Genomic DNA, 23,873 nt, shown 5'->3' on the forward strand with positions numbered 1-23,873 from the left:
GTCCGTGATCCATGGCCGCCTTTCTTCTCCCATGAAAAGCCAGTGTCTCAATTAGTTCTCGCTCCACGTATCCTTCCCATTGCAAACGTCCCCGAAGCGATGACTCCTCCCGTACGTCTTCTGCCATAGGCCGATACTCAGCTCGCCGCGCGTCTCCTCGCCGCAGCGGCTCGTAATCAGCCTCGACGCCTCCGCAATCTCACGCCTGGAGCAGCGCTGCTGGTTCTCCTGGTAGTTGTGCATGTTGTCCCAGTTGCAGACGTACCACATCATGTCGTTGTGCAGGCCAAACACCATGGCGTCCTTTTGCACGTACGTTGTGATCTCGCACCAGTTGCCCAGCATCGCCATCGCCTTGGACTGGTCGTCCGGGCGCGTAAAGTTGGAGACGGTGACGTTCTCCATGCGATGGTCCTCGAGCAGGCAGTGGATGTCGTAGTGCTTGACGGGCAGCGGCAGCTTGCCGTTCCACTTGGTGTTGGTCATGTTGACGTCGTGGGGGATGTCAAAGTAGGTCCACGAGGCGATGGAGTTCTTGCCGCCGGGGAGCCAGTCGATCTGGTAGACGCCGTCGGGGAGGTCGTAGGGGATGGTGAGGGCGGCGGCGATGGGCGCGGAGGCGAGCAGGGCGGCCGCGGCGAGGAGGATGCGGGCCAGACTCGGCATGATGGATGGAGAGGTAATTAGGGATGGTTGTTTCAAATCGCGGAAGGGCAAATGTTGCGATCATGGAAAGGGTTGAACATATACAGGAGCACAAGGCTTTTGCGGTGACTCACTGGATAGGCTCGCAAAATACATAGATAGAAGCGCAATTTGTAATTTCAATTTTTTTAAGAACTTTAACGTGAAACTTAAGATATTAAGCGCTCCATCAGACATCAAAGTCCACCTCTAGAGCCTCAACCGCTTATAAGTAGTGTAGTCTTGCACCCAACCAACAGCATTTAGTGCATCTCAACCCGCAAGCTAAAGGGCTGAAGTTCGCGACGGACCATCAATCAGGTAGCTGAGTAGAGTAAATAAGCAAATTACAAACTCTGAAAATAGTAAAAGCCTAAGATCTATTCTAGTATATTTGAGTACTCTACCATTTAAATGTCAGTATTCTCTCTGATGCCGCACCCTTCCCTCCTCGTCGCAACCAACACAGCTTCCTGGTTCAGACAAACACTACCCTTCACTACTTTCCATGAACTGCAGTTTCAAAATGAAGCTGGCTACTATTCTACCACTGGCGCTTACGACCATTGCAGCGGCCTTCTCCGTTGCCGAACGCGGAAATAGCACCGACGTTGCGTTTCGCTATTTTCCCAGCTGTGCTATCCCTTGCGTGAAGGCAGCCAACGAACACGTCGACCTGTGCGAGGATAAGACACAAAAGAACTGCTACTGTGCGCGCCTGAGAACCGTCCTCCGCCAAGCCAGAGAGTGTCTTTCAAAGCAATGTGATTTTGCGCATCCACTTGCTCATAGAATGCCAGCACTAAAAGCCACGGTGGGTGGCTTTCAAGAGGAGTGTACTGCAGCTTGTCGAGTCAATCCTATCTCGTTTTACGTGCAGTGTTTAAGAGGACAGGATGATTGGTAGGAAAAGCGGAAATTCTGTATTTTCATGGACTTGATCAAAATGAACGCCTATGAAAACGTCCGTGTTTGCCATGCTAGCCATTCTAGAGAGACAGATCGATGAAGGAATTATGTAGCGAAACTAAACGCTAATCTATGTCTCTGAACTGCGCCAACTTAATGACGACTTTTCCCTTCGCTGTCTTGTTTTCTACCTTGTCGAAAGCGACTTGGAAGTCCTCAAAGTCCACCGCACTGTCCACCTTGGTGACGCACTTGCCCGCCTCCATAAGCTTCGCGATCAGCTCAAGCTGGCTCCCGTCCGGCTCAACAAGGAACCACTTGGAAGCGGAGAGGGCCTTGTGCAAGGATCGTGGCTTCTCCTGCGCAGGGTCGCTGGCAACGCTGAGCAGCACACCGCCCTCCTTGACCGCGTGCCAGCAGGACGACAGCGTCGCGCCTCCCACGCAGTCCAGGACGGCATCCACAGATCGCCGCTCAGGGTCCTGCGCCACCCAGTCCGCCAGGTTTATCTGCTTGTAGTCCACGATATCAGTGGCACCCAGTCGCGTGACCTGCGCGGCCGACGACGTGCCTCCCGTGTACGCCACGACCGCGCCGGCGCCGGCCAGCGCAGCGAGCTGCACCGCCCAGGAGCCGACCACGCCTCCCGCGCCGGTGACGAGCACGCGAAGGCGACCATTTGCCTGGCGCGCCGCCTCGTCGCCGAACAAGCCGCGGTGGTCGAGAAGGCTGTTGTCGAAGACGCCCTGCCAAGCTGTCAGGGCGCTCAGCGGCGTCGCGCCGGCCTCCACCCACCCGAGGCTGGCGGGCTTGCGCGCCATCTGCGAGGTGCGGGCGACGGAGAACTGCCGAAGGTTGCCCGTCATGGCTGGTCTGAGGCGGAAGAAGACGTGGTCGCCTTCCTTGAAGACCCGCTGGTTGGGCGCGGAGGCATCGTCGGGGTGGGGCGCCGGTGCCTGGATGACGACGCCGGCGGCCTCGGTGCACGGTACCCGCTCGCGGTTGGGGTCGAAGAGGGAGGGAAAGTTCTTCTCCCAGTGAAGCTCACCGAGACAGGGTGAGGCGGTGTAAATGCGAATCAGGCAATCTTCGGGATGCGTCAGCGTGGGCAGTGGGCCGTCCTCGAGAACAAGCTTGACGGAGTTGGGGTCCGGCTGGTGGACCACCTTCATTGTTGGGGGTAGAGAATTCATGCTGAGAATAGGTTGAGTTTTGTAAGATATGATTCAAGTTGGCCACTATTGGGAAAGGAAAAGAAGCCAGATAGCTGTGTCGTTGAATAGTGACGTTGGATCAGCGGATGGTCTGAATTGGCAGATAGCCTGACAGGTAGATAAGCAATGGCTTTTATACAAAAGCCCAAGAACGTCATAATCACCGTATTCGTAGAGCTGTGCATGTGTGGCAAACGCTTCAGTTTTCCGTTTCCGGAAACCGTTGCTGTCGGGCCAAACCCGATCGATCGGGTATGCGGGTATTCGGGGACCGGGTGTTGAGCCCCACTCGGTGCCGGAGGCGGCGGTGTCGTGCCATCAGCATGTGCGCCGCTGCTGCTGATGGTATATATAAGTAGGGAAAGAAATGGCAGAGGAAACTGTTTTTTTTATTATCAGCAGAACAACTCACTCAAGACATCTTCAGCAAACAAAACAATCGCCACCGAATTCTCTTCACATTTTACTTACAAAATGGTCTTCACTATCCCCGAACTTCCCAAGTACGAGCGTGGGTAAGTAGAACAAGCAGAAAATGGAGCAGCTCCGTCTGATTTTATCCTCCCCTTGGAGCACATTTGAGAAGGTTTCTAGAATGCCGGCTAACCACCAGCTTCCAGCCGTCCCCTGCCGTCCGTGGAGGTGGCCTACCACTACAAGCTGCCCAACTGCCCCGGCAAGTCCTCCATCGGCATCCTCGTCACCTTCCCGCCCAACGCGGCCACGCCGCCTCACAAGCACGCGGGGGCGTCTGTGTCAGTGCTGGTGCTCGAGGGCACCGTCATCAACAAGATGAACGACGAGGAGACCAAGGTGCTTACCAAGGGCGAGAGCTTCTTCGAGGCGCCCTGCTGCCACCACAAGGTCAGCAACAACTACAGCACGACGGAGCCGGCGAAGCTGCTAGCGACCATGGTCGTGGACGACGAGGTGGTTGACAAGGGCGGCTACGGCGCGCTGACGGTTGTCGATGAGGAGTTTGCCGATATTAAGCTCTAAGTCTGGAGGATGGATTATCATGGTCATGTCACCAACATACCTACCCTACCTACCTATGTACCTACCTAGCTATCGGTATATAGCCCAGGCTTTGGATCCAACTCCACTCTGATAAGTCTAAAATAAAAGGATTTTATTATCCACACAATTTCCTTGCAGCTTAGAAGAAGAAGTTTTGATCACAAGGCCATTTCGAGCCAAGGTTGCACTTGTTCAGATGGCAAGGTTGCATCCTTGACGACGTGATACAGCGATCGCGTGGCGCCGGGGATCAAATTACAGCGCTCACATGGCAGTCAACGGCACTAATAGGGCCCGACTTGGGGGCCGTGGACAAAGACAGACGGCGGCTATACCTACTAGTCAGGTTTAGAGGCACTACCCTGGCTCTTATGCCTGGCTGCCATTGGCCGACCGCCACAGTTACCCCAGGCACCCAGGCTACTGCACCCAGGCCCTTTTACTGGTACAGCGTGCCGAACCCAATAAATTAGGTGAGTGTGTCACCTGCGGATCCTCAGGTATGCTGGCTTCCTCTCCGCACGTCATCGTCTCGTTTCATCCTTTCACCATCATCTCCAACAGTTCCCCAACATGAAATTTTCCACAGCTTCAGTAATCGCTGCTTGCGCTCCCGCAGTTGCTGCCCGTGTTATTGAAAACGGCGCCGTCATCGACGACCTTGTCGTGCTCCACCCCGAAGAGCAGTTCCTCATCGAGACAGCCCCCGGCGAGCAGCAATGGGTAACCGACGAAGATAAATGGGAGCTTCGCCGCGTAAGCAACGCCCCCCGATCCAAGATGCCGAGGGTCAAAAGAGAACTATGAAGAAACTTTCAGGACCAGCATCGCTATGGTTGAGCAGCTTCTGCGGTTGGGCAGATGTTTGAGCAGGTCCTGCTGCTGCGACTGACTCGCCATCACCGCTGTCGTCCTGCAAGGACACTTGGCACGACCCGACCAACATCAGCTAACATGTTTCGCAATATAGAATGGCCAGAGCTTCATGGACATTACCGAACACCGCGAGCTCGGTACAGCCGGGACGAGAGCTACCGTCCAGTTCCCTAAAAAGGTGACGCAGCAAAAGTCCGTCGCCGAGCTCTCCAAGTCCCTTTCCAAGAGCGAGATGCAAAAGAACCTCGAAAAGCTCACCAGCTTCTACACCCGATACTATAAGTCCGACTACGGTCTGCAGTCCTCCGACTGGGTCCTCGAAAAGGTCAAGAGCATCATCAAGGAGGCCGGCGCCAACGGCACCGTCTTCGCTGAGAGCTTCCCCCATCCCTGGAAGCAGCACTCCGTCATCGCCACCATCCCCGGCCGCACCAACGATACGGTCGTCATTGGCGCCCACCAGGATTCTACCAACCTCTGGCTGCCTACTGTCCTGGCCGCCCCCGGTGCCGACGACGATGGCAGCGGTACCGTGACGATCATGGAGGCGTTCCGAACCATCCTCCAGTCGCAGGATATCGTCGACGGCAAGGCCCACAACACGATCGAGTTCCACTGGTACAGCGCCGAAGAGGCCGGTCTCCTGGGGAGCCAGGCAATCTTTAGCGAGTATGCGCGCAGCGGCCGCGTTGTCAAGGCTATGCTCCAGCAGGACATGACCGGCTACGTCCAGGGCACCCTCGACGCTGGCAAGCCCGAGAGCGTCGGTGTTATTATGGACTTTGTCGACCCCGGTCTGACCAAGTTTATCAAGGTCGTCATTGAAGAGGTACGTCTATGATTTCCCCAGAGCCATCTCGCCAGACTAACACGCTGCAGTACTGTGACATCCCCTGGGTCGAGACCAAGTGCGGCTACGCCTGCTCCGACCACGCCTCGGCTTCCAAGGCCGGCTATCCTTCTGCGTTCGTCATCGAGTCTGCCTTTGAGGACTCCGACCCTCACATCCACTCCACCGACGACTCGATCAAGTACCTGTCCTTCGACCACATGCTGCAGCACGCCAAGATGACGCTCGGCCTGGCCTACGAGCTGGCCAAGCACGACTTTAGCCAGGGTGGCGAGTTGGACTCTGGCGAGTGGAACTCTGGCGAGCTGTAAATCTTGACGATGGACTTATGCTGGCTTTGGTGCCTGCAGCAAATTACGGTAGCGTTATCTTTCAGATACAGAAGCATGCATTATATGAATAAATAAACGCATTTGTTATACCTAAACTCGTAATGCCGTTGTATTCACCCGAGCGTACGCTTGTCAACCGCTGTTTGAAATGATTCTTTCTAACGCCCGAACACCTGGTTTTCCATGCCAAATGATTGTTCAATGTCATGTTCTATCAAACGCCAGTTACGCCTCCATTTCCAATGTTCCATCTGTTGATTGTCGCCGTCCATCTACCTGCCTGGCGGCGGCGGCTGCTGCTGCTGCTGGCCGCCCCACGCACCGCCGGCGTTATTCGCGGCCTGCGCCTGTATTTGGCCCATGATAGCCGCAATCATGGCCGGGTCGAGGTTAAGACCGCCCGCGGCGCCGCTCTGTCCGGTGAATTGGGGCGGCGGCGGCGGCGTCGGCGTCGGCGGCACAGCGGCAGCAGCAGAGCCAGGCCAGCCCGGTGGTGGAGGAGGCACGGCACCGGGCGCGGGCGCGGGCGGCCAGCCGGGGAACTGCATCCCGAACGGGACCTGCGGCATGGATGAGGACTGCGGCGCTGGCGGCGGCGGCTGCGCATACTGGTTCTGGTACTGGTTGCCCTGAGGTGGTAGCGAGTAGCCTTCTCTGCTGTTGCCGCCGCCGCGGGCATATCCTCCCCGACCGCCGCGACCGCCACTACGCCCACGGCCGCGGAAGTCGCCCCCGCGTCGCCCACCGGGGCCGCCACCGTGGCGAGAGGATGACGGCTGGTCGTACTGCGACGCGCCGGGCCCACTAGCTAGCGACGAAGGCCGCGCGAGGGGCTTATACGGACCGTCCTCGTCCCCGTCGTCGTAGTTGAGCCCGGCATCGACGTTGTGCTGCTGGCGGAGCGGGTGGTCCCTTGCTCGTGCCGCCGTTGCAGCCGCCGCAGCCGCCGCTTTCTCGGGGTTGTTGGCCTTCCACTTGTCCTTCTTCTTTTGCTTGAGGGCGCGCTTGTGCTCGGCCTCCTTCTCGTCGTCGGAGAACTCGACCTCGTCGTCAGCGGCCTCTTCGTCGTACAGGTTGCTCGCGTCGGAGCCCTTGACAGCGCGCAACGGCGCGGTAAAGACGAAAGTTGCGTGGGCGGGTGTGTAGAATAGCTTAGTCCCGACGGCGACGCCGAGAGTCGCCATCTCGTCGGCGTTGTTGAAGCGCACCGTATACATAGGGCGCGTAACCTTGCCAATGGTCTCGCTAACGGTGCCAACGACGAGGCGGGACGCGGTGCATAGGACGGAGCCGGTGTCAAGTACTTGATACTCGCCGGGCATGGCACCGAGAATGAGCGCCGTGGCATCGACTGTGTGCTCGATGGAGCCAAGTTCTTCCAGAGGCATGTCTTCGGTGATGGTAACGTCGGGGAGTGTGATGGCCTCCTCTTCGGCAAGCTCGTTCTTGGTGCGCAGGTGCGCCGTGTTGCCTGACTTACCGCCGCTAGGGCCACCGCCTGCTTCGTCGTCGGATCCGGCCTCAGCCTCCATGAGCATGCGCGCCGTCTCCTCAACGCCAAGCAGCTGGTAGCCTTCGTTGTCGTCTGATTCATCGTCGGATGACGAGTCGGAGCTGGATTCAGAGGACGACTCGTAAGGGGAGGAGTCAATTTCCCATTCGGGGTTATCGCCGGTATCGTTTTGTAGAGGGACCGATTCTGTCTGCTCCTGCGGCTGCTCTTGCGCAGGCGGGTGTTGCACGGGTTCGCTAGCGAGACCCCCGATGGCAGCTTCAAGGGCGCTGGTCAAAGAGGGTGGGCTGGCAGGCGGCTGCTCGTCGAGGACCATGGCATCGGCATCTGGTAAGACTTGGGTTTCAACAGGTGCCGCAGTCGTAGTCGACATGGCTATGTTTTCTGTGGTTTGTTGCGCGGGCGCATGGGGAATGTCTTCGTGTCCAGCGGCGCTGGCTGCGGCAGCAATCAGATCGGATGGCAGCGGCGGTAGTGTCTCGTTGGGTTTGGCCTGGCCCAGACCGGGTATCTGGAAGCCCGACATAATTGTGTGGATCTCCTGTATGAAATGCCGGAAAAGAAGTGCGGTAAGGGTGTATTGAAAGCAGGAAGAAATGTTCGCAAAGAGCCCAGTAACTTTTTTGGGTGATAAGATAGTGATGGCAGTGGCAGAAAAAAATATTGCACGGCGGGTCCAGCGAAAAGCGGAAGCGGTGGGGACGGAAGCTCCGTTGGGGGCGATGTTCAAGTTGCAGCTGCCATCGACAAATGCTTCAACCGTTATTTTGAAAAAAGAAATAGGAGCAAAAAGGAGACTATAGAGTTTCTGTCACTTATGTATGATATGATGGCCTTTTTTTTTTTTAAAAAAAAAAAAAGAGGAAAGATGTTCTTCTGTGTTCCGATCACTACTAAGTCATGCAGCCGGCAGCCTTGCAGCATCCCACCGTACTGCACGAAGCAGGCGCTCCTGATATCGATGCCAGCTGTTGCGCACGCAAGACGTCAAATATCAGCAGCCGTTTTCATCCCACCAACCAAATCTTGATGTCAACGAGCAACGCAAAATCATTTTCCTCTCTTTTGTCTTACCCGCCTCGATCTGAGGAGGCGGACATCCCGAGACTGCAGCTATAGTGGGTACCTCAACGACTAGTGGGGGTCTACTAGGAATGACGACAAGTTGTCAACGTTATTTCAGTAACCCGAACCGCCCGAACTGGCAAGATCCCTTCCCTTGAATCATCAAGCATCTCGCCTCGAGACCATCACCAAGCCATGGCGTCGAAACCCAAGGCGGAGGAGGGCCTCCAGCCCAAGTTTGAACACCCAAGCGCAGGACACGCAAAGAAGAAGTAAGTGTGTGCCGAGGTCAGGCAAGGAGTGTTGTCCCAGACCAGCAGTAGCAGCAATCTCAGCATTGAGCTTCAGCTAACGCGCGTCAACCCTCCTCTTCCCCCGATGACCGACAGACGTCTCAGCGCATACGCCATTGAGCCCATTAAGGCATTTTACATATTCCTCGTCGCGAACCTCATCGCCGCCGCCTTTGCGCCCATCCAAGACTGCGACGAGACCTTCAACTACTGGGAGCCGACGCACTACCTCTCGCACGGCTACGGCCTACAGACGTGGGAGTACTCGCCAGACTATGCCATTCGAAGCTGGCTCTACGTTGCGCTTCACGCGCTTGTCGGTAGCTTTCGCCGACTGCTGCCGCGCTCAAACAAGGTACGAAGGAGAAGCTGTCCCGTCCATGCCGGACCCAGCTGACGATCCCTACATAGGTGGCCGAATTCTACTTTGTCCGCTACTTCCTCGCCTTCGTCTGCGCGCTCGGCCAAGTTCTCCTCTACCAGGTCGCTAGCACGACACTCAATGCTCGAATCGGCCTCTTCTTCCTGATCGCGACCGTCACGAGCCCTGGCAACTTTCACGCCGCCGCCGCATACCTGCCGTCCAGCTTCGCCATGTATATGGCTATGCTCGGCGCCGCCTCGTTCATGAACTGGCGCGGTGGCCTGCGAACCTCGCACGGCATCTTTTGGTTTGCCGCCGGCGGTATCCTCGGCTGGCCGTTTGCCGCGGCTCTCTGTGCGCCGTACATGCTCGAGGAGGCCGTCTTTGCCTTTTTCAGCGACAAGGACGCCTTGATCGAATGCATCATCCGTGTCGCCCGAGGCGTTGTCGCGGGTCTGATTGTTCTGGTGTGTATCCGCCGCGAGGAATTCACATGCAAACAAAACTAACAGCTGTAGTTTGTCGACTTTTTAATCAATCTCTTCTTTTACAAGAAAATGGCCGTCGTCAGCTGGAATATTGTCAAGTACAACATCTTCTCGTCGACCGGCGGCCCCGATCTCTACGGCACCGAGCCTTGGACGTTTTACTTTAAAAATCTGGCGCTCAACTACAACATTTGGTTCGTGCTGGCTCTGCTTGCGCTGCCGCTCTTCCTTATCCAAAAGGTCATCTCGCCTTCTGGGCATGGCTTCCAGACAGGGCTTCGTACCATTGTATTTGTTGCGCCGTTTTACATGTGGCTCGGCATCTTCACAATGCAACCTCACAAAGAGGAGCGCTTCATGTATCCCGCGTACCCCTTCCTAGCACTCAACGCGGCCATGTCGCTGCACATTATTCTGGCTGGGCTAGGCAACGCGGACAAGAAAACACTGATCGGCATGATTCCTGCACGACTCAAGCTTTTTGGTGTCGTCATTGTCATGTTCCTGTCGCTGGATGCCAGCCTGTCGCGCATCTACGGCATTTACGAGGCGTACTCGGCGCCGCTCAAGGTGTACGCGCCGCTCTGGGGTGACGGCGCAGAAGGCGAGGGGGAGGCGCTGGGCGGTGACAGTGATAATGTTTGCTTCGGTAAGGAGTGGTATCGGTTCCCGTCATCGTACTTTTTGCCGCGCGACATGCACGCCAAGTTCATCCCGTCCGAGTTTCGAGGGCTGTTGCCGGGCGAGTTTTCCGAGGCGGAGACGGGCTTCGGGTTTTGGAGCGGGACGTGGCTCCCCACCAACGGGCTCAACGACCGCAACGAGGAGGATCCGGGCAAGTACGTGGACCTGCGGATGTGCTCGTTCCTGGTGGACACGCAATACCCGGAACGGACGGGAGTCAAGGCGCCTCCACGCGAGCCTGACTTTATCGCCGACACATCGCGGTGGGAGGAAGTGAGATGCGAGCGCTTCATGGACGCGGAGAGCACACCGCTACTGGCGCGCATATTTTGGGTGCCGGACGTGCCCGGCGTGGTGCCGGCATCGCTGAAGCGGAAATGGGGACGGCACTGCCTCCTGCAAAAGAAGAAGCCCTCGGAACAGGGCATGTGGGTAGATCCGGGCGAGATGATGTTTGGCTGACGTCAGGACGACGTGCCAGAGGGGCCACGCGGGGAGATGGGGACAGGTGAAGCAAGGTATTAATGATGTATAAGGGGGGGAGGTTGGGGACATTTGGGTTAACACTTGACGTGCGTTGGGAAATAGCTAATGCGATTGTTGTATTCTATTCAACCAGGCAGGTGGAAGAAATGCCAGCGTACGGAAAAGGTGGCATGGGATTTGCTTCCTTTGTTTCCAGTTATTGCGGCTTTTTGCGACGTTGCTTCTGTCAACGCCATCTAGCCTTGTGTTCCTTCGGCTCTAGACTGCCAGACTGACTAAAAAAAAAAGCCGAGCAGGAAACAGCAAAAATAGCCAATAACAAGTGCCTACTAAACAACAAAAAGAAAACGATGGCTATCCCATAATAATACCTTCCGCAATAGGACCCCAAATTCCACCACACCGCAAGCCACCCCGCACCTCAACACAGCCTCTCTCTCCCCTCTCTCAGACTACTGCAGGTCGGTTGGGCGAGCGGGATATTTTCCTGCAAACCAGCAAATCAGTCGTTGCCGTTTCTTCCTTCTAGTCCCGCCTGTCACAACTCGGACTCGACTAGTTTGGTTCTAGTTGGCCAGCTCGTGGCTCTCCGACTTCCCAAGAACGGGGTATTCATCACGTCCTTCGTTGTTAGCCCTCTTTCTCCAGTGCTGGTCCTGGTTATACGTTGCCGTCTTGCATGGTCCTGCGGAGTAGTAGCAGCAATAGCCAATGTCGTTATCACTGTCCAATGCTTGCTTTGTTGTTTTTATGCCGCTTCCCCCCTGCCTCTCTCCCTTTCTCTTCACCTCACTGTTAACTTTTTTGTAACTCGTCGTTCGCTTCACTTGCTCGCTGGCCATACCTTGATTTGCCCTCGCAATCCTGTCTTCTGCCTGTGGAATGCTGGCAGCTCGCCCTTCTTTTCAAGTAGATCAACCCCTCCCCCCATCCATCCATCCATCTCCCTTTCCTCCGCGTCGGCCTCTCTCTCCCGCTCCCGTTCCCCGCAGACTCGCACTCAACCTGTGAATCTCTGGGAATCCCGCCATGGCCTCCATCATCATCGTCGTCATCGCGTGCAGCAAGTCCCTCTACAAGGCCGGCAAGAAGCGCCGCGACAAGAAGCGGGAGCTCGCCGCCCTCGCCCACGGCGCCGCCGCCGACAAGCCCAGCGTCCGCCGCCGCTCCGCGCAGCCGCCGGCCCGACGCCCGCGCCGCGTGCTCGACAACAACGGTAGCCGTGCAGTGACGACGACGTACAACAGCAACGGCCTGGTTCCCGGACCGGACGAGCAGGGACCCGTGGAGATGACGGCAGCGCATCACTCTGACCTGGCCGACCTGGAGTCGCTAACGAGGGCGAGCACGATTGCGTCAGAACCCGGCGAGGGCCGTCGGAGAATGAGCGACGAGTCGACCCTCGCCGAGGTGGCTCGTGATGGGGCATGGACGGCGAGGACATAGCCTCCTCGCCAAGCTTTCTTTTTTTTTTTTTTACTTTCTTTTTTTTTTTTGCTTTCTTTTTTTTTCTTTTTTTTTCTTTTTCACTTCTTTTCTTCTTGCCTTTTTCTGACGCATCATGTCTTGATTTTTTGAAATGATTTACACGACGATATGACTTTTTTCTCTGATTTTTCGCGACTAAGAAAAGGCGGGATTTGAGCGTACATGCATACGCTGGCGTTTTCTGTGTATTCACTCTCACCCAACTTATTTTCATAGCGCACATATTTCAAAACTCGAATTCTATTACGCAAGTGCAGTGCAAGTTTGACGCATGCTCACACCGCTTACACAGCATCCATGCATGTCTCGGGAACATGGGTCAATCAATCTGTGGTGCTGGATAAGAAAGCTCAACTAAACTACCAGCTCAACAACATCCATCCTCCTCACAAGTTGGCCAGGGACGGCCCGGCCGGCGTAAACGTCTTCTTGATGACGTCGCTCATCTTGTACGCGATGGCGCCGATCGCCGCCGTCGGGTGTCCGCTGATCTGCTCCGGGAAGACGCTCGCGTCGACGACGCGCAGCCGGCCGACGCCGTGCACGCGGCACTCGAGGTCGACCACGCTGTCGCCCGAGTCGTCCGGCCCCATGCGCGCCGTGCCCACCGGGTGGTACAGCGTGAAGGCCCTCTCCTTCAAAAAGGTGAGCAGCTGCTCGTCGGTGATGCTCTCCGGGTCGCTGCTCGACGACGGCCACCACAGGTAGTTGGGGTCGTCGTTGCGCGGGATGGGCTCGACAAAGTCCTTCCAGTGCGCGCTGTTGGCGATCTTGATGGACAGCCGCATGGCGGCGAGCATGACCTTGCGGTCGTTGTCGCCCTCGTCGCTAAAGTACTTGGGGTCGATGATGGCTGCGTCCGAGGTTAGCGACGTGTAATTTGGAGGAGACGCAGAAGAGAAGAAGATGCAGGTCCACCCCGCCTCTCCATCTACTTACGGTGGTCGAACGGATCGTTCGTCTTCAGAGTAATGGTGCCCGTGCTCTGCGGCCGCAGCAGGCACGGCCCCAGGGTAAAGATGCCCGTGCCCGGCGGCGCCGGCTCCTCGCCGTGGTGGATAAAGGCAATCGGCGCGCCCAGGATCTCGACATCCGGCCCGATGCCGCCCGACGAGTAGTCCTTGGGGCGGTTCTCGGGCCTCGTCGCCTTGGACGGGTGGTCCACGCTGCGGATAAACGCCGCCGCCTCGCCGACGTTGCTCGACAGCGGGCCGCCGCCCGTCACCAGCCAGCGCAGCAGCGCGGGGATCGCCTTGACGTTGTCGTTGAGGTAGTCGTACGTGTGCGCCGTCTTGGTCTTGAGCGAGACGCCCGTCGGGCACAGGTGGTCCTTCATGTGGCGCCCGACGGCCGGGCTGTCCCTGACCACCGGGATGCCGAGCCGCGCGAGCTCCGCCGCGGGGCCGACGCCGCTCAGCAGCAGCGTCTGCGGCGTGTTGACCGCGCCGCCGGACAGGATCACCTCGCGCCGCGCGTGCACCTCGTACCTCTCGCCCCCCTTCTTCGTCTGAAACTCGACGCCAATCGCGCACGGCTCCTTCCCAGCGTCCATGCGGTCGTACAGCACGCGCGTGACGTGCGCGCGGCAGCCGACGTAGAGGTTCGGGCGGCGCAGCACCTCGGGCGTCAGGAAGGCCGTGGCCATGGAGGAGCGCTCGCCGCGGCTGTCAATAAAGGTCTGGAAGCGGGTGACGCCGAGCGTGCCGGCGGCGGTGTTGATGTCCGGCGAGGCGGCGATGCCCGCGTCCGCGCAGGCCGGCAGGAAGCCGCCCTCGACCATGGGGGACAGCGCCGAGTAGCCCGTCTGCCACTCGCCGCCGGTGCCGCGGTGGGACAGGTCGATGGCGGGGCGGGCCGGGTTGGCGGTGAAGTTCTCCATGCGGCGAAAGTAGGGGGCGAGGTCGGCGTAGGACCAGCCCTTGCAGCCGAGGCGCGGCGCGTCCGAGGCCCACTCGTCGTAGTCGGAGGGCGAGCCGTGGTGGTACATCATGGCGTTGATCGAGGTCGAGCCGCCGAGCAGCTTGCCGCGCGGCCAGTACATGCGCCGGTAGGCGAGGCCCGGCTGCTCGACGGTGGTGTAGTCCCAGTCGTGCTCGCCGTGGAAGAGCTTGGAGAAGAGCAGCGGCACGCGCGACTCGAGGATGCCCGTGTGCGGGCCGCCGGCCTCGAGGAGGAGCACCGTCACGTCCTTGTCCTCGGAGAGCTTGGAGGCGAGCACGCAGCCGGCGCAGCCGCCGCCGACAATGACTGAATCGGGCTGTCAGTATCGGGATCTGGGGGGTGTGCGCTGCGATGTCACTGCGACGGATCCCTATATGGGATGGATGCATAGCCTTTGTCCTACGTGAAAACGGCACATACCATAGTCATATCCAAGGAGCTTGCGCTGAGCAGTCGTGTATGTCGCCGGTGCTCCGGTCAGAAGCTGCGGGGTCGCATAGTGCAGCGGGTTGGTCATGGGATTGCTGTGCTTGCGCGTCATGATTGCGGTCAATGTTCCTCGTACTTCACTTGACAGAATCGAATAGTGAGGTTGAAAGGTGAAAGGGTCAGAGTCAATGGTGGAAGAGAGCTCCGACGAACCTTGACCACTGTGCGTGCCGCTTGGGCTCAGACAGCCAAACCATCCCAGCTAGAGAAGTGCCCTTGGGGGAAAGCTTCCGAGTAACCTGGGAGCTTGAATAGTTACCCCGCATATCCGTTTGGGCGCCACGATGTGCTGCGCTAGTAGCTGAGTTGTTCCATCTATTTATTAGCCTTCCACCCTGACTTGAGATGTTTTGTCGATCACTCGGTCAACCCACCCAGACAGACCAACGCGGCGAAGATCTTCCTCGGCATAGAAGCACATCTATTCATAAAAATTTCAAATGTTCGAGTTTCCGTCACTTATCAAACACAAGACTTCTCTCAAGCCAGCTTCCAACAGACACAATTGATGTGCTGACACTCTCCAATACACCAAGTTCCCTGGTTAGGGAACCGCCCCTACATACATACATAGCTGCTCACAGAGTCATACCACTAGCGCAGCTTAACCCCCATGTTTTAGCAGGGTTTAGTTGGGCTGTGGCTGGAAATTGGGTCTTGTTAGCCTCGGATAACAGATGTCGAACGATGATGGGTACATGTGCTGAAGCAAGGGGGTATTACCGCCCCATGTCAGGCCTGTGCAAAGCAAAGTTTGGAAAGCGACAACACGAAGAAATGTGCCGTCTCATTTTTCGTCTTGTTGATACTGGTACACTAATATCAGCAGGGTCTAACTGGCTAGTTAGTTACCAGCATTTCGGAACCCTTCTCGAACGATCAACCCATTTACGTACCAAAGGGGCCGGATCGGGCCGGCGTCAGGCTTTTGGTCCGTTTTTCCGCTCTGGCGAGAGCGGCTGGTCATGATTAAATTTCAAAGGTGGGAAGCCATTGATACCAGTATGTCAGGATTCCCCTTGTTTGAAAAATTCGGACTTCCTCAACTTGTTGAATGCTTGGGCTCAGCCGCATGGGTATGGTGTGTGCTACCCATAAGGCGGGTGGACGGCCCAGCCAAGGGGGTCAGGAGGGTACAAGGTCTTGCCTGATCTTGGCAGAGATGGAGTTATTGATTTACCAGCCGTCTCCTTCTTTGAGTGACATTTTTCAACTTGAATACCACTCGAGCTCAGCCACACGGTTGTGCTACATACACATATGGTACGGATAGATGACGCAGCTCGGCAAGTCGAAATATCGCCCTTGCTCATTGCCCTCCATGCCACTGGATTCGTAACAGTTGTATGGATACAGGCAATGACCAAGGATTCAGTACTATGATCAACTCATCCTCGCCTTGCCGCAGCTGCCAAAATCAGTCTCAGCGAATCCCCAGCCTGGGCTTAATAAATTCTGCGCCCTTCCAAACCCTCGCATTCCTGTCGACTTTTTCGTGAAAGACACAAGATATTTTACCCGTTCAAGTATCATCACAGCAGCCACTTTCTGAACGCGATGCCTTAGTAGGCTGTTGCACTGTGGAACATGATACAAATTTTATGCACCTTTGCACAGCAGCTGTCAGTGGTATTTTAGAACAAGCCCATCTTTGTCCCAAGACGAGGCGAAAGAAATACAAAAACTGCGCCGCATCACAGTGCGAGCATCCTGAGATGCCCTCGTTTCGCTACCCGCATGTGCCACGCCTTACCTGTCACCCATGATGCAGCTACACAGCTGACTTGAGGCGTGTACAGCCCAAAGCATCTGGGTTAAAGAGGCCTCGAAGCCAGGTTAGAAACCAAAAACTTATCCAGACAGCATCCAGACACTCTTGTGGCCACTTTTCTACCTACGATGCAGTGGATCAAGAACGCGTTCAATTTCCTGGCAATCGCCGTCCTCTATCTGGTCAAGCCCGTCCATTATCTGGCCAACCTGGGATGGACCGTCAAGCATCAGCCTAACTGCAGATTCTGCAAGGAAGAGGCGTTCAGCAAGGAGGGCAGCATCGTTTACGAGGTAAATGAATACCCCGAACCCTCCTGTCTATGCGAGAAGCAAGCCTTTGCTAACCCGACTCCCCAGGATGACCATGTCCGAGCAGTCAACAACTTGAACAACTCGAGCACGCACCACTGGTTCATCATGCCCAAGGAGCACCTCCGCGACATTGAGAACTTGACCAGCGAGCACATTCCGCTTCGTAAGACTTGCGCATCAAAGATTTACTCCTCGCTATTCTCTGCCACTAACCCGACTTGCCGCGTCCTAGTTGAAGCCATGGATCGGGTCAAGGAGCACCTGCTTGAGACCATTGCATCGCTTGAACTGCGTTTATCCGTCCATTCTGGCTACCATCGAGGACGACGACACCTCTTTAGGGACATCTACTTGCCCGACATCATTTCCATCCATCATCTCCATCTTCACGTCGTCGTCAAGTCGCGCCTATTGCCGAAAATACTCAAGTACTGGAATCCGCTCCTATGGAAGTCGGACGCCGCCGTGATGAACGATTTGAAGAAGCGCTAGTAGCCGTAGTAGCCATCTACCTATTACATTTGCTGCCTGGTTGTCCTGGGGGGAGAGCTCATTTGAGTCGGGCAAGAGAGTACTAAAGGGAATGTTATCTATAGAGCGAATGAATACGTTTTACAGTCATCTTTATCCGCACTGAAACTGAAGCTGAAAATCTCGCAAACCGTGTCATTCTCATCTACAACGCACAGCAGCTCATTTCAACAACTCAATCAGCCAGGATTTCAGCTTCTTACCCTGCTCAGTCTCGCTGTCATCGCCCACATAAATGTTGTACACCGGAGCGACGTGAGATTCCCCCTTCCCCTTGAACAGTTCCACGTTGGGAAAGCCCGCCTACCCACGGATTAGCATGTCGAAAGCCCAGCATCTCGCCGCAAGAGTAATATTAAGCCTCACCTTGACCTTTTCATAAAATAACTCAATCAGGGGCATCATGATCTCATTCTCGCCACCGAGAATCAGCATCTTCTTCACCGGAAACGTCTCGAACCAGCTCTCCGGGGCGTCAAACGCATCCGTGTAGTTGTCCGGCTCTGCGTCACCCATGAACTCGGTCGACCACCTCTCGCCCACAAACGTGGTGACGATGTCGCCGCCGTCGTAGATGACCTGGTCGGACAGGTCCGGCTGGAGCGAGACCCACGGCGCGATGGTGGCGGCGCCGGCGAGTGGGCCCGAGAGGCGCACCGGGGCGATGCTCGGGTGCGGGTGCGCCAGGTGCGAGAGCACGCCGACCGTGAGGTTGCCGCCTGCGGAGTCGCCGCCGAGGAGGACATTTGCCGGGGAGCGGCTGGTATGCTCGAGAACATGGCGAAGCGCCTCGACAGACTGCGTCAGCTGCACGGGATACGTGCCGTGAGGCGCCAGCGTGTAGGTGACGGCGAAGATGCAGAGATCGCCGCCCGTGGCGTTGACCTCCTTGAGCACGCGCTCAAAGAGCTTGAAGTAGCCAATGTTGGCGGGAAGGCAGAATCCGCCGCCTGCGGTGTTGCATTAGCGCCGGCCGTACATGCCTTCCTCGCTACATCGGGGCGGCCGACCTCAACGGTGGATGAACAGCTTACCATGGAACCAAATCAGCACATTCGTGGCATTCTTGTTGCCGACCCAGTGGCCTTGAGCCCCGTGGGCCAGGGCCACAGTCTCCGGCTCAAACTTTCTCGACCGCGCATACTGCTTGTAGATGATGTCCGTGTTGGGCGAGACAACCCTGCCGTCGACCCATTAGCAATTAAACTTGGCCACTGCCACCGGATCCTTACTGTAGCTGCAGCGGGGTGAGACGATTCGTAGCTTTGCGGAGAATGGTGTTGGCAATGTGGAGGTGGTACGTCTTAGAGTCACGCTCAGTTCTGAACAGGCCGGTAACAAAAGACGTGAGCGCGGTAGCGACAATCACGGCCAGGCCAGGTATCATGTCCAGATAACCGAAAAAGGACAGTTTCTTAGTCTCAATCTTGACTGGTGGCGGGGTAGTTGTCGTCGCTGCCGCTGCCGCCTTGGCAGAGCGCGATCGTGCGGTTGTTCTAGTTGCAGTTGCCATGTTTGTAGGCTCTTACTTTACCGGGCGATAGCAATGATTCTGGCGGGTTGTCTGTTTAAGAAGAACCGTCCTGCGGTTAGGGATGGAGTTGTAAATTGAAAGCGGGCCGAGGCACGACTTATACAGCGCCTAGCCGCCTCCAATACGCTTATTAGCTCATTAGCGGCCAATAATAAACTCTCTTTGCGTCTGCCTCCTTCCTTGGACCAAAGTCCGCTTCAACGGCGTTTTGTTGGGATCAGCTGGAGTCAACCCAGGGGCGGGGGCGGGCCATCACCTTCATAGCGTTGACATGCCGGCACATCTTCAGGTTGCCTCGGGCCAGAGGTGGAGAGCGGGGGGGGGGGGGTGATTGGAGATCGTTTCAGATAAGCAAGGCTGTAGAAAGTGCAAGTTGACGTGCTTTGTTAGCTCACACATGTTCTCCAACCGGGTTCTTTAGTTGTCAATTCATCTGCTCTCAGTCGGAAGCTAGAACACACCACAACAAAGCAAGCCTATGATCCAGTAGCTCCGTTTAGTTACCTCTATCATTTGAACAAGAAAGAGGAGCCGCAATCGCTCTTGAGAATAAAGTCACTTACTGACTGTTTGGCTAACGGAGTTCAAGCTCTGCGGCATTGTGTGTTGTTTCGAACTTGAGAATAAGACCAACCAAAGTATCGTTATAGTTCAAGTTCAACCTTGCTACCCTAACCCAAGGAGGGTGCACCGCCGTGGGAAATGTGAGAAATCCTGGTGATGCTCGTCTGTAGCCAAGCTGCCTGACAAAAGTACCATTGCACGGACAAGTTGTCTTGTGTAACTTTCCAATGCAATATTGCGTGGTAGAGCTATGCCAAAATGCTAGATACAATACGCATCTGAGCTCTTGTCAGAATTTCGTTCGACTTGAGCTTCCACAAAAATAATTTGGCGATGTGTGGCTGTCGAACGCGCGGACTTCACAGGTACAAAAGTAAAGCTGCAGTCGTGCTTCTACTATCCGCATATGTCGAGTCGTTCGGGGCACTGATTTGTGCACCAAAAGTTACTTGCTTGATGGTCCTTTTTCCAGCCTGGGCCGCTGAAGTGCCTTGCAGGCGGCTGAGTGCTAGTTTGACTCGGGATGATTGCTCTCTGTTTCGTGCGACAAGAAGAACCTCGCATGGGAGCGAGATCCAGCTGCAATTGGACGGCCGAGCCGTCGCATTCGAACTACATACTGGTAACTCTGCTGGTTGTTCCACAACGGCATAACCTCTCGGGACTATTTTCACACCGGGCTAAATAAGGAATCGGGAGCGTGAACAGGGGTGCCCATGTCACGCCGGTTGACAGCTTCAAACGCGCTATCGAAGACCGAAATCGGTTCAGTCGGGCAAGTCTCGACGGGCGTGGGGAGGGAATGGAAGGAGCGGATATTCCAAGTCGATGTGGTTGAACAAGATTACACAGCTTTTCCTAAGCAAGCAGGTCGCAGGCATAACTTGCTGGATGATGCTTGGCGATGATGTCTGGGAAGCTCGATCCTCCCATTCTGATCTTGGCACCTGGCGGAAGTCGGCGGTAGAGCCGACCGACACCCGCTGGCTGGTTAGACATCGGCCCCTGGTCTCGACTTCCACCGAAGGAAAGCGCAAACATTTTAGACAATAATTTAAACAATAATTTAAAGCCCTGGCCATATTCTCTGCCAAGAGTTTTGTAGCACAATCCACACTATGGCATCTGCAAGCACCCGTGGTCGTTTTGCAAGCTCTTGCCCCCAAGACGTCCCCGACTTCCGTCCAGTGCTTATACCGGCTCGGCGCCCGTTTGTAGAACTTTTATATAAGTTCAACGTCATGGATCTTTCCTTGCCATTTTGCTTTCTTTCTGGGCCGCAGCTGCTTTCTTTCGGTATTACTCCATCTTCTCTTCAATCCCGCGCTCGCGACGCCCTTTCAGCATTTGCATTTCTCCGCGAGGAGGCCGCTCGATCACGACATCGCTGCACGACAAGACACCGACCATATCTTATAACAACTGCCATCAATAGCCTTCAGTTTTCGATCAATCGCCTCTTTTTCGCGTCTTATATGCCTCCGCAGTCATCTATTCGGAAATGTCCAAAACCGCGGGTTCACGATTCGCCAAATCGGTACTAGGCATCGACACAGAGGCTCGCTATGCACATCAACCACAGAATCTAGCAGACCATGCACGTACGGTCCTTGGCTCAGCCGATGCCTATGTCGAAGAAGAGCCTACAGTAGCAGAGTGGCTCAAAGAGCAAATACCGACCAAGACAGGTATAGCTCACTATCTCAGCAGCCTCTTTCCCTGTCTCTTTTGGATGCGGCGCTACAATTTTCGGTGGCTGCTTGGGGACCTCGTCGCTGGTACGTAATGCAGAACGAGAAACCTTCCCATTGCCTATCGCTAAAAAATTTCCCTAGGTATAACTATCGGTCTAGTTGTCGTCCCGCAAGCCATGGCCTACGCAGTCCTCGCCGGCCTCACACCAGAATTTGGACTCTACACGTCCTTCACTGGCGCTGTCTTGTACTGGATATTCGGAACCTCGAAAGATATCGTCATCGGGGTAAGCCACCTCAAGGAGTCCCTTCAACGTGTATTAACAGCAAAAGACTACCGCAGTTGGGTCGTTGCTTGTCGGCCAAGTCATCAATCGCGTCAAAGACAGCGGCGGACCCGGTTACAAAAACGAGGAAATCGCACATACACTCAGTCTGCTCTGCGGTATTGTTCTCTTCTTTTTTGGCCTTCTCAGGCTGGGGTGGATTATCGAGTTCATTCCTTATATTCCCATAAATGCCTTCGTTACGGCCGCCAGCATAACCATCATGTCTACCCAGCTCCCGACGACGCTGGGAATCACTGGCATCAACAACCAAGAGCCGCCATACCGCGTCATCATCAACACTTTGAAGGCGCTCCCCAAGGCCAAGCTCGATTCAGCGATTGGACTGTCTTCCATTGCACTGCTCTTTGCAATTAAAGGCTTCTGCTCCCATATGGAGTCGAGACAGCCAACTCACAAACGTGCTTGGTCATTTGCTTCGTCGCTTCGCCTATCATTTACCATGCTACTCTTTACGCTCATCAGCCGTCTGGTGCACGGTCAAGGCGAGATACTCGAGCCCAAATTTCGCATTGTCGGTAATATAGAGCGAGGTATGCACCGCGCACAATCCGGCCGGACTGATCAGCCGTTTGCTAACCATTTGATAGGATTCCAGAAGGTCGGAGTTCCACGTGTCGATATGCAGCTTCTTCGTCTCATTCTCCCGGAGCTTCCTGCTGTGGCCATTATCCTCATAATCGAGCACATTGCCATTGCAAAGGCCATGGGAAGACTGTTCAACTACAGCATCAACCCGTCGCAGGAAATTGCCGCCCTAGGAGGCGCGAATCTTCTGAGCCCTTTCGTGGGAGGCTATGTTTGCACTGGCTCCTTTGGCGCATCCGCAGTGCTGTCAAAGGCTGGTGTCCGCACGCCCCTTGCTGGCTTGTTCAGCGCGGGGATGCTAATTCTGGCGCTTTACTTGCTTACTGGAGTGTTCCGTTACATTCCCAAAGCTGCTCTATCGGGGCTTATTATCCATGCTGTCTGCAGCCTAATCACTCCGCCTAAGAATCTATACAAGTACTGGCAATTTTCACCTCTGGAGCTGCTCATCTGGGTAGCATGCGTCGCTATGGCGATATTCCAGTCTCTTGATCATTCAATCTATCTTGGGGTTGGCCTATCCCTGGCACTGTTACTGATCCGAATTGCAAGATCCAATGGCGGGTTTGTTGGCGTCGCTCGATCCCGACGAGCGCCACGGGAGGGCGAGGATATATCATCGAGACTTGCAAATGATCTCATCACGACCAAAGACGTCTTTTTGCCCTTTAACCGCCAAGATTCGTCAAATCCCGCTGTATTACTCGATACCCCCTATCCTGGCGTGTTTGTGTATCGCCTACACGACAGCTACAATTACATTAATCAGGCACTGCACATGGATATTTTGCAGTCATACTTGATGGAGAATACCCAACGAACATCCAAAGAACAACTCGAGCATGAATCTGACCGACTTTGGAACGACGCCGGACCCCGTGATAAGCTTCTCTCTGAGAACTTGCCCTACTTGCGCGCTCTGGTTCTGGACTTTTCTGCCGTCAACAACATCGATGTTACCTCTATCCAGGGTCTGATTGATCTACGTAATGTGCTGGATCGATACGCCGCGCCGGACACAGTGGAATGGCACTTCGCCAACGTCCGGAACCGATGGACGCGAAAGGCATTGGCCAGCGCCGGCTTCGGCTATCCGACAAGTCAAAACCCAGAAGCTGTGGCAAAGTGGAAGCCGATATATTCCATCGCTCCAGTCAGCGATGTAGCAACCTCTGCACCAGATCGACACAGCAGGCTATCTTTTGCGCCTAGTAGCGGCGAGGATTCTCAGTCTACTGCAGCCTCCTCCCGTCCTCCGACGGTCCACGGGAATGGTAGCGGAGCAGCTACGATTTCAGCCGTTGATCGACCATTCTTCCACCTCGATCTGCATGACGCTGTTGATGCGGCGGTGCGCGATGCCCGCCATAAAGACGTAACTGGTAGTATCTGAAGCGAAACATGACAGCTTAGACAGATGGCGTCGCAGTTTAAAACGCATGATGTTATGATATTGCATAAAGGGCGTAAGGGATCAATGTTAAGCAATTGGGAGACTGCATCAATAGACCACATAACTATAGAGTCATTCATAGCGTAACTAGCGAAAAGCTTCTCTACTTAACTTCTATGTCCAGCAAACAGCTTGCTATAGTTTGGGGCGCCAATTGCTAGTCTAGTGAGCCCGGCGTAAGCGGAAAGCCATGAGGGCAGGTAGTTGGGTCAAGTTGGTGGTCGACTCGATGCGCTCTAAATTCGCATGCTCCTCGGTGAAACTGGGTTCCTCGAGCGCGTCCATGACAAGCCCTGCCTTGAAGAAGGTCCCGAACAGCTCGTGCAGCGGACGATGGAAATGGGTCTATGCAGCAGGCATGTCAACGGCATACCAAGACGG

General features: G+C 55.6%; 11 protein-coding genes across 11 annotated transcripts; 6 read left to right on the forward strand and 5 right to left on the reverse strand.

Annotated features, from left to right (window-relative positions):
* Positions 1-51: 51 nt before the first annotated feature.
* ISF_05854 (hypothetical protein) lies at positions 52-666 on the reverse strand (the record flags this gene model as incomplete). The annotated part of the gene is made up of 1 exon (XM_018849459.1): positions 52-666. One exon carries the CDS (start codon positions 664-666, stop codon positions 52-54), a length of 615 nt encoding a protein of 204 aa, XP_018703486.1.
* A 1,052-nt stretch (positions 667-1,718) lies between these two features.
* On the reverse strand, positions 1,719-2,765 carry ISF_05855 (Alcohol dehydrogenase superfamily, zinc-type; the record flags this gene model as incomplete). The annotated part of the gene is made up of 1 exon (XM_018849460.1): positions 1,719-2,765. The coding sequence occupies one exon, from the start codon at positions 2,763-2,765 to the stop codon at positions 1,719-1,721; it is 1,047 nt and encodes a 348-aa protein (XP_018703487.1).
* Positions 2,766-3,281: 516 nt separating this feature from the next.
* Positions 3,282-3,806, forward strand: ISF_05856 (cupin domain protein; the record flags this gene model as incomplete). Its single annotated transcript, XM_018849461.1, has 2 exons — positions 3,282-3,322; positions 3,428-3,806. The coding sequence occupies 2 exons, from the start codon at positions 3,282-3,284 to the stop codon at positions 3,804-3,806; spliced, it is 420 nt and encodes a 139-aa protein (XP_018703488.1).
* A 594-nt stretch (positions 3,807-4,400) lies between these two features.
* ISF_05857 (LAP2 like protein) lies at positions 4,401-5,864 on the forward strand (the record flags this gene model as incomplete). Its single annotated transcript, XM_018849462.1, has 3 exons — positions 4,401-4,583; positions 4,798-5,532; positions 5,583-5,864. 3 exons carry the CDS (start codon positions 4,401-4,403, stop codon positions 5,862-5,864), a joined length of 1,200 nt encoding a protein of 399 aa, XP_018703489.1.
* A 293-nt stretch (positions 5,865-6,157) lies between these two features.
* On the reverse strand, positions 6,158-7,924 carry ISF_05858 (H/ACA ribonucleoprotein complex, subunit Gar1/Naf1; the record flags this gene model as incomplete). The annotated part of the gene is made up of 1 exon (XM_018849463.1): positions 6,158-7,924. One exon carries the CDS (start codon positions 7,922-7,924, stop codon positions 6,158-6,160), a length of 1,767 nt encoding a protein of 588 aa, XP_018703490.1.
* A 734-nt stretch (positions 7,925-8,658) lies between these two features.
* On the forward strand, positions 8,659-10,754 carry ISF_05859 (alpha-1,2-mannosyltransferase (Alg9); the record flags this gene model as incomplete). Its single annotated transcript, XM_018849464.1, has 4 exons — positions 8,659-8,735; positions 8,787-9,111; positions 9,168-9,587; positions 9,639-10,754. The coding sequence occupies 4 exons, from the start codon at positions 8,659-8,661 to the stop codon at positions 10,752-10,754; spliced, it is 1,938 nt and encodes a 645-aa protein (XP_018703491.1).
* A 1,053-nt stretch (positions 10,755-11,807) lies between these two features.
* ISF_05860 (hypothetical protein) lies at positions 11,808-12,224 on the forward strand (the record flags this gene model as incomplete). The annotated part of the gene is made up of 1 exon (XM_018849465.1): positions 11,808-12,224. The coding sequence occupies one exon, from the start codon at positions 11,808-11,810 to the stop codon at positions 12,222-12,224; it is 417 nt and encodes a 138-aa protein (XP_018703492.1).
* A 428-nt stretch (positions 12,225-12,652) lies between these two features.
* Positions 12,653-14,748, reverse strand: ISF_05861 (Glucose-methanol-choline oxidoreductase; the record flags this gene model as incomplete). The annotated part of the gene is made up of 3 exons (XM_018849466.1): positions 12,653-13,119; positions 13,206-14,513; positions 14,628-14,748. 3 exons carry the CDS (start codon positions 14,746-14,748, stop codon positions 12,653-12,655), a joined length of 1,896 nt encoding a protein of 631 aa, XP_018703493.1.
* A 1,847-nt stretch (positions 14,749-16,595) lies between these two features.
* Positions 16,596-17,273, forward strand: ISF_05862 (Histidine triad-like motif-containing protein; the record flags this gene model as incomplete). The annotated part of the gene is made up of 1 exon (XM_018849467.1): positions 16,596-17,273. One exon carries the CDS (start codon positions 16,596-16,598, stop codon positions 17,271-17,273), a length of 678 nt encoding a protein of 225 aa, XP_018703494.1.
* Positions 17,274-17,474: 201 nt separating this feature from the next.
* ISF_05863 (lipase/thioesterase) lies at positions 17,475-18,825 on the reverse strand (the record flags this gene model as incomplete). The annotated part of the gene is made up of 4 exons (XM_018849468.1): positions 17,475-17,615; positions 17,679-18,262; positions 18,347-18,492; positions 18,545-18,825. 4 exons carry the CDS (start codon positions 18,823-18,825, stop codon positions 17,475-17,477), a joined length of 1,152 nt encoding a protein of 383 aa, XP_018703495.1.
* Positions 18,826-21,280: 2,455 nt separating this feature from the next.
* Positions 21,281-23,432, forward strand: ISF_05864 (sulfate permease 2; the record flags this gene model as incomplete). The annotated part of the gene is made up of 3 exons (XM_018849469.1): positions 21,281-21,391; positions 21,432-21,984; positions 22,042-23,432. 3 exons carry the CDS (start codon positions 21,281-21,283, stop codon positions 23,430-23,432), a joined length of 2,055 nt encoding a protein of 684 aa, XP_018703496.1.
* Between the last annotated feature and the right edge of the window lie 441 nt (positions 23,433-23,873).

This window comes from Cordyceps fumosorosea (genome assembly GCF_001636725.1).
Source record: "Cordyceps fumosorosea ARSEF 2679 chromosome Unknown scaffold_14, whole genome shotgun sequence".
Taxonomy (NCBI): Eukaryota; Fungi; Ascomycota; class Sordariomycetes; order Hypocreales; family Cordycipitaceae; genus Cordyceps; species Cordyceps fumosorosea.